The 15089-nt window shown below is 45.7% G+C and overlaps 2 protein-coding genes across 3 annotated transcripts in view; one reads left to right on the top strand and one right to left on the bottom strand.

The window, feature by feature from the left end:
• The window catches only part of LOC310750701 (uncharacterized protein), a 735887-nt gene that overhangs the window by 403319 nt on the left and 317479 nt on the right, over positions 1 to 15089 (bottom strand). The window lies entirely within an intron of this gene.
• Positions 8073 to 15089, top strand: part of DPYSL2 (dihydropyrimidinase like 2) — an 89440-nt gene continuing 82423 nt past the window's right edge. Inside the window, exon 1 of one of the 2 annotated variants that reach the window (XM_083588611.1) lies at positions 8073 to 8731. In XM_083588611.1, the coding sequence (XP_083444737.1) occupies positions 8360 to 8731 (372 nt within the window). In that variant the 5' untranslated portion in view covers positions 8073 to 8359. The remainder of the gene's footprint in view (positions 8732 to 15089) is intronic. The other variant, XM_083588612.1, reaches the window with a different exon arrangement.

The raw sequence follows: 15089 nt of genomic DNA, 5'->3' as shown, positions 1-15089 counted from the left end.
AGGTCACTTCCTTCTTTCCAATACGGACAGGTATTTGATAGCTGGCCAAGCCAGGATGTTGCACCAGATGTAAATAATAAAAGCTACAGTTACATTGAAAACAGGAGCACCACCTACTGGCTGTTTCCCTGGCAACACAAAAGCTCAGTTGGCTACAGCATGGCTCTGATAACGCCAAGGTTGCAGGTTTGATCCCTGTATGGGACAGCTGCGTATTCCTGCATTGCAGGGGGTTGGACTAGATGATCCTCAGGGTCCCTTCCATTGAAATAAAGATCAAATGCTAAAGTGTCATTTCAGAATCAGCAGAACATCAGTGCGCACCATAAAGCACATTTGAAGGACACCCCCCCCCCAGGAATGCCGTGAACTGTTGTTTGCTGAGGGTGCTGGGAATTGCAGTTCTGTGAGGGGTAAGCTACAGTTCCCAGGATTCTTTGGGGAGGGGATTGTGCTTTAAATGCATGTTGTGTACAGAGGTGTACCTGGGGTTGGTGAAACCAGCACCCATCATAGGTGTACGACATGGATGTATGTGGCAATGTGACACTGCTGTTGCGGTGAGATAACACATGGGAGAAGCTTGCCATCCTTCTCACACTGCGGCACAAAGGTGTGTGATCTTTTTTCACCCTTCCTTCTTACCCCCCCCCCCCCCGATGCTTCAAGTACTTTGGTCACGTTAAATATAGTAATTTCCAATGTGGCTATTGTAATAAAGTGATTTTTCTTTGAGTTGTGTATGTGCATGGGCTGATACAGCTCCTTTCCAACGGTGCAACGTACCGTAGCTATATACACGGCAGCACTGATATTTGCTGCTTGGGGGAAAAACCTGTATAGAATTGATCCAGTCTCTATCACAAGTTTGACTAAAATAAGCACGAATGATACCACTAAATATTTTTATCTGAAAATTATAGTGATAAGCATTCCACACAAAGGCCACTGATTCTTTCCCCCTTTTTCAAGCAGTGAATTGCTAGTAAATCTTTGTTCTGCTTACAGCCAATGGAATCCTAGAGGGGTGGTACCATCTATTTTTTTATTATTATAAAAAACCCCTTCTTTTCTTGTTCTCAGCACGGCATGCAACTCCTTTAGAGAAGAATGAATGTCAGGCATCTAAGAGTGTGTCAGAGAAGCTGGGATTGCTATACGGACAGGGCTAATGAGGATTTAACTACTCCTGACACCTTCTTTCTGGGAGGAAGGGGAGACAATAGAGCAAGCTGCAGGGTGAACAAAGAGTTTCATCCAACATGGATCCAAGTTAGGCTGCATGCACACTCTTCATTCAAAACATATGACTTCTCCCAAGGAATCCTGGGAACTGTGGTTTGTTAAGGGTGCTGTAACTCTGTGAGGGGGAAACTACAGTTGCCAGGATCCTTTGGGGGAAATAAACATTTTACAGTGGTGCCTCTGATGGTGGGGTTTCAATTGTCCAGCTCTTGTATTGCTGTTTTGACATGAATGTGGTTGGAAGCATAACAGAACTGATCATTCAATTTATAACTTCAGGGTTATTCTGTTCTCAGTAAGTCAGCTAACAAGAGGGCAGAGGAAATGCTACTTAGCAACCAGTCCGAGTGGCATGCTCTCTGCTGAGGTGTCATGTGCCCGGGCTGACTCCGTTTAAAGTATTACCTCCCCACCCCATCCTCTGAACTCCATCTGCATTTCTTAAGTGACTTTGCTAACAGATGTAACTTTGACTTGTTTTACATCTGAAGGCAGCCCTGTTTAGGGAAGCTTTTAATGTTTAACAGACCACTGTATTTTAATATTTTGTTGGAAGCCACCCAGAGTGGCTGGGGAAACCCGGCCAGATGGGTGCGGTATAAATTATTATTATTATTATTATTATTATTATTATTATTATTATTATTAGTGCATATATGATGTTTTGTACTGATCATTCTGATATTTTGTGTTAATTGAGTTGTTTTCAATTTTCAGTTATCTGCTTTGGGCTTCACCCAGGAAAGAAAAGCAAAATGTAAGCAATAAATGAAATGAAAAATGAAATCAAATCTACAACCTTGAGGAATCATTTAACCAAACTGACCCAATATGATTATCATGAGGCTAAACTGAGAAGCCATTGAGGAACTCTCCCACCCCACAAAAGAAGCTTAATTTGTGGTGACTTACCATGTAGGCACCATGTAAAAACACTTTAAAAAATTATCCTGAGGCTTTTACTCTTTCTAGATAAGGCTTTCTTATAAGTTCCTTGCTTTCTGGGCCATCTCCAAACTTTTCCTCAGTGTATTTATCACAAGTGCACTAAAACAACTGCTTAAAAAATGCATTTCAGTTGTTTGAGCGGATGCATGGTCTTTGGTATTCATCATTCATTGCTGTATTATGAATGATATCTTATACTATAAGACATTCAGTATGAAAAAAAGTTTACAAGAAAATGGAATCTCTCTTTCTTTGGTTCAGAGAGCTTAGGTAGGAGTTGATATTAAGTTGGCACCTGTCTGTTTTGAGAGAAAATGCAGTGTGCCTCCAGGGGTGAAGTTAAACTACTGCATTAGCAGCACCAAAATTGGGGAAACAAGCTTGGGCTGTTTGTATGGAGGTACTGGGATGCCCAGACAACAAATCCCTCTCTCTGCCTCACTGATATGGGTCAAAGGAAAGCAGAGCAATACATTTGACACCAGCTTGGCTGCAGGAGTTGCTGGAAAGAGGTGTACAAGGCACCATCCAAACATCTTAGAGACTCCATTCTGAATTTGTGTAGGGTTTTCTTCTCCTGAAGATATCCCACAAGGCAGCAGAGGGTTAGGATCATAGTTTTCCTTCTCCTAGATGGGGTACCTTCCCAGGTTGTCAAGTTCCATCTGCCCTTCAATTCTCTCTACACCACATGCAGAAACTGCCTTCTTGACCACTGGACCCACTATTGGTCTCGTCTGCTCAGTCTGCTGGAGCCTGTCTTAACATGCATGGGAAGTCCCTAACTCACATAGAGTTTGAGACCCTTTGGCTACCCTCACCTAGTTTAGCCAGCCAGTTGAAGCCATTCCCAGAGTGTGGCCGCTGTTGCATGCTGACAGCTTCTAGGAGCCACAGGTGAGAGCTGAGTGCAGGGTGGGAACCAAAGGTGGACAAACTACCCCAGAAGGAGTGCAATGTCTCCACCATCAGAGGTACTACACCTTCCCTAACACCCCCAACACCCCAGCTGATATTAAATACTGAGGCAATTAAAAAGATAGCTCCTTTCATCTCTGACCACTGGTCATGCTGGCTGGGCTGATGGGAATTGGAATCCAACAACATTCTGCTGCCAGTCAGTGAAAACAGTAATGGTCTGACAATTCTGACCAAGAGTCTGACTTGGTATAAGGCAGTTTCCTATTTTCCTACATATGTGTTTGTAGTGCTTTTACAATCATGCCCGGATCAACTGGTGTTTTATACAAGCCTGTGTGGAAGACACCTACTGAATTTGGCTGTGGCCTGAAGGTATATGGGGCCAGTATCTTGTTGAAGCTAAGCAGGTCTGTGTCTCACCAGTGATTGGATAGGATACCTCTTTGGGACTGCCTTGGATGGGATATATAAGGAACATTTTGGATATGTTCTTCAATTACTGGTACCTCATGCCAATCAGTTCTGTTGTGTATCATCTATTACAGTGGTACCTCGGGTTAAGTACTTAATTCGTTCCGGAAGTCCATTCTTGACCTGAAACTGTTCTTAACCCGAAGCACCACTTTAGCTAATGGGACCTCCTGCTGCCGCCACGCCGCCAGAGCATGATTTCCATTCTCATCCTGAAGCAAAGTTCTTAACCCAAGGTACTATTTATGGGTTAGCGGAGTCTGTAACCTGAAGCGTATGTAACCTGAAGCATATGTAACCTGAGATACCACTGTATTGCAATGGATTGCATTAATAATTACATAAATTGAAGAACTACATGTCAGTTACATGAATGCATTTTAAAATTACCACAGTTCCAATATAGTTTGGAATATGGCAATAGTTGAATTCAGCCATTCTGTCATAGCTGAAATCAGAATCTAGATCTTCATAGACCAGGGTTGGGGAAAACCAAATGGGGCCCCCAGGTCTCTCTAGCCCAAGAGGGAAGATTTTGCATCTTGGGAAACCACCACATATATTAGATTAAGTCTGATAAATTGGTCAGACAATGAAATACTTGTGGGTTCCTTTAGAAATTTCAGTACAAAAATAATAAAAAAGCAAGGAGGATAAATTTCAGACAGTGTGTGTGGGGGGGGGAGACCTGCATATATATATATATATATATGTGTGTGTGTGTGTGTGTGTGTGTATGTATGTATATATATTCCGCACTGTACTGAAGATGTAACTATAGCTGAGGTCACCCACTCCCCTTAACATAAATGCAGCCATTAAGGAAGCACACCAAGGCCATTCAAATAGGCTCATTCAAATGGAGCTGATTTGTTCAGCAATCCAGAATAATTTCTATCAGGAGTGCAACAGTGGTGTCAGAAATGGCTTTTGCTGTTGTTGAAACATTTTGAATGTTGTGACTTTCTATTCTGGATTCAGGGCCACATCAGGTGAGCAGTTTTAGAAGTGTCCCATTTTGACCTTGTCATAAGGACCATCCGTGGAGCTTTTGGATGCATTTCATGTCACACCCCAAGCTTTGTTTCTGGCTGCCTATGAAAACCACGTTGTAAATTGCAGCCCACGTTGTTCTTATTATTGCAGCCTCTTGAACACCCTGCTCTTGAAGGCTCTGGCAATGGCCTGCATTGATTAACTGTTCATCAGCAAGTCTGCTATTAATATTTATAAACCTTAAGTAATGCATAGATTTACTTACCTGATAGACCATATGCTGCCCTTTGTCCTGTCAAGGCACCTGAACAGGAGAGGGGATTGTAGCTCCGTGTCAAATTTCTAAGTATGATCTTGAGAGTGGTGGAGGGAATGGAGGTGGGGCAGAGATTCCCCATGAGGACCTACATCTCGTCTTCCTCATTAGTCCCCAAAGCACATCTTGGGTTTTCTACAACCTAAAGCTCAGGGATTATTTCCTTCCTTCAGAAATGTCTTTTTGTTTGTTTGTTTAAAACCATTAGGTTGTGTTAGATTTGTCTGCTTATTTTTTACAAAATATTTTGCCCTTCCTTGTGACTTTGACCGATTATGGTTGCAATCCTAAATACACTTTCTAGGGAATAAGTCCCACTGAACACAATGGGTCTTCTGAGTAAGGCTGCATACCATTGCTCTCTTAGAAATCCTGGGGACAAGGAATGTGTGTGTGTGTGTGTGTGTGTGTGTGTGTTTTCAAAAAGATTTGTATTTCCTAAGGGTGAGTATCTATGCTGGGATTGGGGGAAGGAAGTGCACAGATGACTGTAAATTAACATTTAATGCTATGCATCTGAATGAATGAATGAATAATGCATAGCAATAAATGGCTTGGGGAAACTATTTGGACTGGGATGATACTGAATATGGATTAAAAATGATAATATTCCTGAACAGCATTTTGATTTACTTTATTAGACGGGTGTGTCCAAAGCTTGGTCAGATTAGTCTGCATGAGGCATGTCTTTCTTTTTAGTTTGGAAATGTCTCTGTACTAATCCACTCACATGCACTTGTCATATTTTATTGCAATTGCTCAGTGGGTAATTATTGGAATTGTTTGAAAATTTGAAGGCATTAGTCCATAATGAAAAACCACAAGATAATAATATACTGAAAAATGGCTAACCTTCCTTTGTTTGACAGTGGAACGGTCTCTCTTGGGAGGTTGTGGTCCTTTCCAACTCTACAATTTTATGATTCTATGGCTGAGGCAAAGCTATATTATGTGGATGGCATGAATGTTATGCATAGTCCCTTAAGAAGAAATCTGTTGGATCATATCAAAGGGATATCTCCAGTCCAACAACCTGTATCCCACAGTGACCATCTTGATGCATCTGGAAGCTCACAAGAAAGTTATGAATGCAAAAGCCCTCCCCCATGGTTTTCTCCCAAGCAAGAGGCATTTAGGGATAAACCGCCCCTAAACCTAGAGGTTCTATTAAGTTATCATAGCTAATAGTCATTGACAGGATGGTTTCATCCATGATTTCATCTAATTCTTTTTCTGTTCTTCTACTGTTGTGCTGCCCAAGCTTTCTGTGGCAGTTATGGTGTGTGTGTGTGTGAATGAATTGTAAATGCTCATATGAGAATGTCAAGGTTTTGTATAATAATAATAATAATAATAATAAGTACTATTATTTATATGTTAACCATATGAATTTTTAATGGTATAATGTATTTATGTTTTGAAATGTAAGTTGCTTGGAGACCTTGGTAACAAGCTAGTAATAAATCTAATAAATTACTATCATTGATATTATTAACATATTTTCTTACAATATATCCTGTCTTTCATCCATTCTGGAACACGTGGTTCCCAGCCAGTCACTCATCCAGGCCCTGTCCAGATTCAGACGTGCTTAGCTTCAGCAAGCTGGTGGTTTCCTGTGCTTTCCGACCATTGCTATTGTATACCCAAGAAGTTTGCTCTGCTTATCCTTTTAAAGCTTGTTTTAACCTTGTTTTAAAGCGTCTTAACCTTTCTCGTGATTTAACAATGTCAAGTCAAACTCTAATTTCCTTAAATAAATTCTCCTCGCCACCCACCTTACATATATTATTTATTCTCGGGCAATCAGCTAGCTAATGGTTTGAGGTGCCTTCCGATCATACCCTGAAGGTACGTCTTAGCCAGTCGACCTCACCTCGTTAATAAAGGGGATGTATTATTTGCCCAAGGCCCAATCCTCTTTCCTGCTTCGGGGGTGGCTCTGGTTTCCTCACACTAGGAGCAAAGCGGCGTGGTGCTGAACGGACAGCGCCACCAGCGCGAGGCGAATAGGAGAGACCGTCTCGCTCACCAAGAGGATCCCGTTGATCACCAAGGTTGGTACTTTGTAAGTAGAGCTTGAGGCTGGTTGCCTACCATCGAAAAACGCAAACTCCAGCTCAATGATAAGCACACTTTTTCATGCAGGGGTCCTAGGATCAGTCTCCAGCACCCTCCGGAGTAAAGGATCTCAGCTACCGGACACCTTGAAGAGCTGCTGCCAGTCAGAGCAGGACAGGGATGGAGAACCTGTGCCCCTCTCATGTGGCTGGACCCTAACTCCCATCAACCTCAACCAGCATGACTAATGGTCAGGGATAATGGGAGTTATCAACAGCGTCTGGATGGCCGCAGGTTCCCCATCTATGGAGCAGGCAATACTGGACTGGATTCTTCAATGACCCTCTCCCTTTGCCTTAAGCGCCCCTCCTCCCTTACACCACTTCACCATACCCACAAGGACCACAGCCTTGCCAAGGTCAAACCCTTATGGTCTGAATACTGCCTTTGCTTCGTTTCCTCCCCTTGGGGGAAAAAAATCCAGCCTCACCAATGCCAGCTGTCTCTCGCCCCTACCCTCCCATCTCTTTTCAGGCCCCAGGAGAGTAGGGTGAGGAGAGAGAAAGAATACTTCGACTCACAGCAGGGGCTCCTCATATCTCTGACTCAGCATCCTCCCCCACTGCCCCCTCCCCAAATCCCCCCTCTTCTGTATACACGCTTAGCCTTGAAAGCGGAGTGTGTGTGTGAAGAGGAAGAAGCCGGCAGCGTGCTAGCAGGAGACGCGAGGTGGGTGTGGCTGAGAGGAGCAAGCCTTCAGCCTCCCGACGCAGCCCCTCTTGCCAAAGTGGCGTGGTGGGCGTTGCACACCTCCCCCACACACACAGACACACCTTCCAGCTTCCTCCCCACCACTTGTGGAAGCTGCAGTGCACCCAGGGATCCACTCCCCCTTTCCCACCAGCTGATCCAGTCCATTTGCCAATTTCGTTTGTCACATCACTTCCGGATCAATTCCCAGTTTCTGCTGCAGAGTGAGTGAGGCTTTTTTTAAATTAAAAAAAACCCTCTCTCTGCTTTGCCTGTCCCCTCCCCCTTCACATCATCCTCATCGTCATTTGGATGCTGCTGAGAACTTAAACCCACCCCTCCCGGCTGCACTGCTACTGACAGTCTCTCTCCCCCCTCCCCTGATCGCCTCTCAACTTTGCATCGCCTTCAGCCTTCCAGCTGCTGCCCTCCACCTCGCCCCACCAGCAGCCCGCCCTCCTCTCTATGAAGGCGGCCAGCAGTACAAAGGCTCGCCTTCCCCGCCGCCCAGGCGTCCAGCCCTTGCTCGCCTCTGCAAGCCGCTAGCGCCAGCCGCCGCTTCCCCTGCCTCCAGGGCCAGAGCCGGAGCTCCGATCGGGAAGAGCTTTGCCTTTCGCAGCGAGACCCGACCGGGGAGAGAGCGAGGGAGCCATGGCCGAGAAGAGGCAGTCGGGCAAGCCCACCGAGGACGAGGAGGAAGTTCCAGCCTTCTTCAAGAACCTGGGCTCCGGAAGCCCCAAGCCCCGGCAGAAATTCTGTGGCATGTTCTGCCCCGTGGAAGGCTCCTTGGAGAACAAAACCATCGACTTCGATTCCCTCTCGGTAGGACGCGGTTCCTCCTCCTCCTCCTCGGGCGGCAGGATCGTGGCCAAGCAGAAGGACGTGGCCCACCTCGGACCGGATGCTCAGTCCCATTATTCCTGGCAGAGCAGGAAGGGAGGGGAACCATCTGTTGATTTCGGGAGGAAGGTGGAGATCCGGAGAGCCACTGGCAAAGAGGCTTTGCAGAACCTGAACGACAAGGTGAGAGGTCTTTTTTGGGGCGGGGAGCGGGGGAGGGATCTGAGAGCCAGTTGATCTTGGGCTCGCTTTTTCACCGGGGGCAGACAAAGTAAACGGGGAGGGGAACCGTGCTCAGACTGTCCCCATCGACAGATCGTCAGGGAAGTAATTCTGCTCTTTGGGGTGTGAGTGTGGCACGTGTGAGGCTGCAGCAACCTTCCACCCAGCCCCGCCACCCATTTCTTTCAAGCTGGCAGACTTTTTCCTCCTTTTCTGCCTTAGGCATTTTCCGAGCAGTGGTATAATAAGGAAGCCCCACCCATCTGATGCAGGTTCCAAGGCTGTAGGGAGTCAATTGCCAGACAAAGATGCTCACTGGCAAGCAAAACAAAACAAAAGCAAAGCGAAACGAAACGAAAACAGCTACATTTGCAGCTTGTGTGGACCAGGATCTTCTGTCTGCTTTCCGTGATGCAATGAAACTCTCGCAGGTCATTTTGAAGGCATTGCTTTAAACAGGGATTGGGAGACTCAGGGCCAAATTGGTCTCTGTCTGGCCCTTGGAACACTCCCCAAGCCACACCCCTCACGAGCCATGCTACACACCCTCCTTGGGTGTTTTTGCTTGTTTGGAATGTCCCTAATGACTTTTCTTTGCCCCAATGGAGAATGGAGAGGGGTGAGAATAGTGTGTTGAAACTAGTGCATTGTACAAAGGTAACATTAAATTAATTGCTCCACCCATTTTTGCCTCTGGCCGTGGAAGGCTGCCCAGAAGGGAATGTGGTCCATGGACTGAACCCCCCCCCCATCCCTGCTTTAAGAACTTGAGTTGAACTTGAGTTAGTCCAAAGAAAACCTTTCTTTGGGTGCACTTGGAGCAGTCAGTCCGTTGGGTAAATGGGATATTTGCTCCAAATCACAAATTACAGTACTGTTCCAATTCTGAGCCAGTGCTGGTCTGTCTGGTCTGACTACCTGTAGGCCTGGTCCCAAAGGGAAATATGTACTTTGGAAGCTGTCATATTGAATCAGACCCCTCATCCAACCTGTCAACCAGTACTGTCAACACTGACTGGCAGCAGCTCCCCAGGATTTTCAGCAGATGTATTTTCCAACCCAACTTGGACACACTGGGGATGGAATCCAGTGTGGTTGCTGTTAGTAATATAATAAATTATAATTATAATTATAAATAATAATAATAATAATAATAATAATTGTATTATTTATACCCCGTCCATGTAACTGGGTTTCCCCAGCCACTCTGGGTGGCTCCCAACAGAATATTAAAAATACAATAAAACAGCAAACATTAAAAACTTCCCTAAACAGGGCTGCCTTCAGATGTCTTCTAAAAGTCAGATAGTTGTTTATTTCCTTGACATCTGATGGAAGGGCGTTCCACAGGGTGGGTGCCTCTGCCTGGTTCCCTGTAATCTCACTTCTCACAGGGAGGGAACCGCCAGAAGGCCCTTGGAGCTGGACCTCAGTGTTTGGGCTGAACAATGGGGGTGGAGACACTCCTTCAGGTATACTGGGCCGAGGCTGTTTAGGGCTTTAAAGGTCGGCACCAACACTTTGAATTGTGCTTGGAAACGTATGGGTCACCTTCAAAGGTAGCCCCACATAGAGCGCATTGCAGTAGTCCAAGCGGGAGATAACTAGAGCATGGACCACTCTGGCGAGACAGTCCGCGCGGGCAGGTAGGGTCTCAGCCTGTGTACCAGATGGAGCTGGTAAACAGCTGCCCTGGACACAGAATTAACCTGCACACCTCCATGGACAGCTGTGAGTCCAAAATGACTCCCAGGCTTCACACCTGGTCTTTCAGGGGCACAAGTTACCCCATTCAGGACCAGGGAGTTCTCTATACCCACCTGCCCCCTGTCCCCCCAAACAGTACTTCTGTCTTGTCAGGATTCAACCTCAATCTCTTAGTCACCATCCATCCTCCAGCTGCCTCAAGACACTCACATAGGACCTTAACCGCCTTCACTGGTTCTGATTTAAAAGAGAGGTAGAGCTGGGTGTCATCTGCATACTGATGAACACCCAGCCCAAACCCCCTGATGATCTCTCCCAGCGGCTTCATATAGATGTTAAAAAGCATGGGGGAGAGGACAGAGACCTGAGCCACCCCACTTGAGAGGTAGGGTAGAATTGGGGAGCAGAAGTACAGGGCCCCCCTCAGCAGAGACAGCATGGAGGGACTAGGGGCACAGGAGAGCCGGCTTACTACATTTTGAAGTGAGTGAAGTACTCACCATAGGAAGAACCCCCACCCAGCCTCCCAGAACATTTGGCCCAGAGCCTAAAATTTCCTGACTGCATTACTCACTCTATGTGAAACAGGCGTCTGAGGCTGAGAGACAGCCCTTCCCTTACAAAAACCCAGTTCCCCTGCAGCTGGCCCTAGAGCAAAAGACATTGGACATTGTTCTACTGATTTCAATAGGGAATGAGTGGGTAGCAGTTTCAGTCTGAGGCCCACACACCCCCATGGACAACCCCCAGGGGGCCACATGCTTCAGGTGGGCGTGGCCAGAGACAAAAGTGGGTGGAGCAAAGGATGAAATACTTAGCTTTGCACAGTAGGCTACATTCTACCCATGCAAAATATGTCAGGGTTCCACACACACACACAATTCTTCATCCAGGCATGCTAGAGTCTTTGCCACCGACAGTTAAGCACTTAAAGAGTGGGTAGAACAGGACCAATGACGGGAGTGGCATGGGGAAATGTTGTGGTCCAGGGAGATTCCTGAGGGCCAGATAGAGATGCCCAGAGGGCCACATTCGGCCCCCAGGCCTGAGGATCCCCTCCTCTGCAATAGGGTTTAGGGTGCTTATCTTATACAAGCACATGGCTTGATAGAATAGGTTGTGGGATGTGAATGATGGTCTCAATAATGAGAGAGGGGATGTAGAGCCATCTCAGTACCTTAGGTGAAAAAAAATCTGTCCACCTTCACTTGCAAACCTTCAAAGGTGTCATACATAAAGACCAGGGAAATATAATATATGATTATGTACAAAAAATGTTGTGTGTTTCTTAGCACCTCTTGGTCAATCCAAGCCCTGAATGGCTGCCTCCAGTCACCACCTAATGAGAAAGCAGTGCATCCCCTGCCTAGGTAGGGGAGAAGAAGAGAAGGTGGAGAAAATGGAGAGAAAGATTTCTCCTCTACAATAACACTCAGGGGTGTCCAGTAGATGTGGGACAGAGAAAAAGGAGTCATTTCACACAATGTACAAGTAACTTCCAGAATTCATTCCCGTAAGACATGGGGATGACCACTAGCTAGGATCGCTTTAAAAGTGGATTAGGCAAACTTAAAGATGAAATATTTGTATCAAGAGTTATTAGTCAAGACAGTGATGTAGAACCTCAGTGACCAGAGGCAGTGCATCTCCAACAATTGCTGGGAAGAAGATCTCTGTTAGCTCAGCCAATAAACAACTATCCTGTCCAGAATCCCAATTCCTGAAGAATCTCTGGCTGGCCCCTGTGGGAAGTAGGATGGACCTTTGGTCTTATCTGGCAAGTGTCGCTGGTTATGCTTTGAGCAAGCCATTTTTAAGGGGCTACCAAAATGGGGTGGGGAGGGGATGGGAATTAATAACTCCTTATTTAATAATCACTCAACTGTCAGAAATACTGCCTGTTGCAAGTACAGGCAGCCAAGGCATATGTTGACCACTTTGTTTATCCCTTTTTCTGTACCATTTCATTTTCTTTTTATGGCAATGGTTATAAAAAGAAGCAGGTCTTCCCTTTTTGCAAATACATATTTGAGGCACAGTTCCGGCTGGCTGTGAACAGTTGCTTTCTAAGAGCAATATATAAGCAACTTCAAACAAGCTTCTCCGGGATGTCAGCCAAGGGATATTGCCACACTCTGCATTTTCCTTTGCCATTAAAGAGCTCACATTTGCAGCTTTGAAGATCAGAAGCAGCTAAGTCTACCCAGCAACTAGCAGACTTTCCGTTTCAAAGCAGAAAGTGGCTTTTTGTGTACTTCCGCTTGCACAGCAGCTACAATCTCTTTATCTAGGTAGCATCTAAGGAATGTGGCTGATGCACCACTTTGTTAGATATTACACAATTGCAGCTCCCCTAAGTGCTTGAATTTTCAGGAGTCACCAGCTCAGCTTGTCACCTCAGAGAAAACCCCTATCCTCTCTGTGGAAACCAAATGACAAGTTCACAAACTCTATTTTTAAAGCACACACCCAAAATTTTTGTGTGTGAATGAGGACCATACTAAATGTGACACCATTCATGCAAGTAGTATGATTTAAAAAAAAAAGTGGTGAGGATCTGCCCAGGGTTCAGATCCAGGACTGGCCCACCCTCCATAGGCCCTCCTACCTGTCAATCACCTGATATTATATGGTGATTCAAATTTTATGCTGGTAGCAGGCACAGGTTCATATCTGATCTTAGTGCTGTAAACCCACAGTGCTAAGACTGGACATGAGTCATTGCTTGCTTTTTAAAAGACAGCACATGGGGGAAGGAGCTTTAACTCTCTCCACCCTACTGTGGTCCCAACTTGGACTGGCTCCCCATTGTATGAATGGGCAGCAGTGCCATCAGGGCAGGTAGGAAGTCCCCAAACACAGTAAGGTTGGCTTAGCACATTTTGAAGTAAGTGAATAATAATGCCCATTGTCAACTAAAGAGCCCTCTGAATAAGGCCATTAAGTTTCGGGCATCAATACCATTAAGCCCAGAGTCTAAAATGTCCTACCTGCAGGGGGACGAAGTGTCAAACCCCCCCTCCCCCACCAAAGTCCTAATATAGACCAAGCCTCATCTAACTCTTGTAAAGAGCCATTCACACTATTGCTAATTGTGTGAATGGCATCACATTTAATTTATTCCAAGACAAACATTTATTTGAAACTGCAGAGAAAGCTGCCTATCCTGTCAGTCCATTGAGCCATCTATGTCATTACTGTCTACATTGACTGGCATTGACTCTCCAGGGTTTTATATGATGGGCATTCCTACCTGGAGATGTTGGGAATTGAACGTGGGATATTCTGCATTAACCAGAGACCCAGGATTGGCCGCAGGTCCCTATCAATTGTGTACTTGGCCATTAACTTAGATTTTCTGCCACAAAATGTGTATGTCAATGGTACTTGGAGCCTTGTACCTGTGTGGAGCCTGTTTCCAATCCTACGACAGTTTTGCACTGGTAAACTTAGCTCCTTCTCCATCCAGGTGCAACATTAAACTGGAATGCTGAAACACCAGCAGAGAAATATTCATCACTATGGCTGAGCACACTTTTCTAGTGCGGGGACAGGCCTGGGGGTCAAATGTGGCCCTCCAGGCTTTTCTATCCAGCCCTTGGGACTCTCCCCAGGCTAAACCCTTTATTGGCCCTAGTTTGCACCCTCCTCGATTATATTTGACTGGCTAGAATGTGTCCATGGACTCTGATCGTGCTTTTTGCTTGCCCGGGCAAAATATAGAGGGTGTATGCAAGTGTGTGTCAAAACTATCTTACGGGTAAAATGTGCATGCTCTGCTCTGCTCACTGTTGTCTATTACCTCCTGCCCACCAGTAGCAAGTATCCACCCAATACTGCCTGGAAGATAATGCTGCCCTCGAGCTGCTCTAGTGATTTGATAAGGGTGATTCTGCCTCTGATAAACGCTTCCAAGCCCAGGCAGAACTCCTTTTCAGCTGAGTGTCATTCACTTGGCTTTGGGCTCATAGAGAATTTCTTTGCTCCCTTGCTGTTGGCCTTCTCTGGCAGTCATGCCCCATTCCTTGATCTTTCAGCATTGGGTTATATTTTACTCACTTACGCTCCCTCCTCTCCACCATGCAACTAAATGAGTGCATGCCACAGAACAGGGTGGGAAAGCTGTGATAATCCAGAAGTTGCTAGACACTGGTCAGAGATTAGGGAAGTTACAGTCCAACAACATCTGGAAGGGCCTAAGGCTTCCCCTCCATGATACAGGAGCACCACATGAGGTCTATCATATGCAGCCAGTGGGACTCTCCTCCCACTTGGGTGCTGGTGGTGGGGAAAGATAACACAAAGCAGAAATCAAAGCACCAAGAGCACATGCCTCTGCATGCGGTATCTTATGTGGCACATACTGTTAAGTGCCTGACAAGTGCCTGTACATTTCTTGCTCAAATGAGTGAGGTTGCCACTGTGACTAATGTATGTACTAAGACTCTTGATTGCCAAGCTGTTGACCCCTACTGCCACAAGGGATGTATGAATATTCAGATGTAGGATTTATTGTGTGAATTTCATTGGTTGCAATGCTAGCACTTCTGCCCAATTTCTAACATTCCTTTTACAGCAGAGTACCTGTTGCATTATGGAACTATGACTTTTT

This window comes from Podarcis filfolensis (assembly GCF_964270895.1).
Source record: "Podarcis filfolensis genome assembly, chromosome: 15".
NCBI lineage: Eukaryota > Metazoa > Chordata > Lepidosauria > Squamata > Lacertidae > Podarcis > Podarcis filfolensis.
Note: the sequence above shows the minus strand (reverse complement) of the source record. Positions and strands in the feature narration are given on the sequence as shown.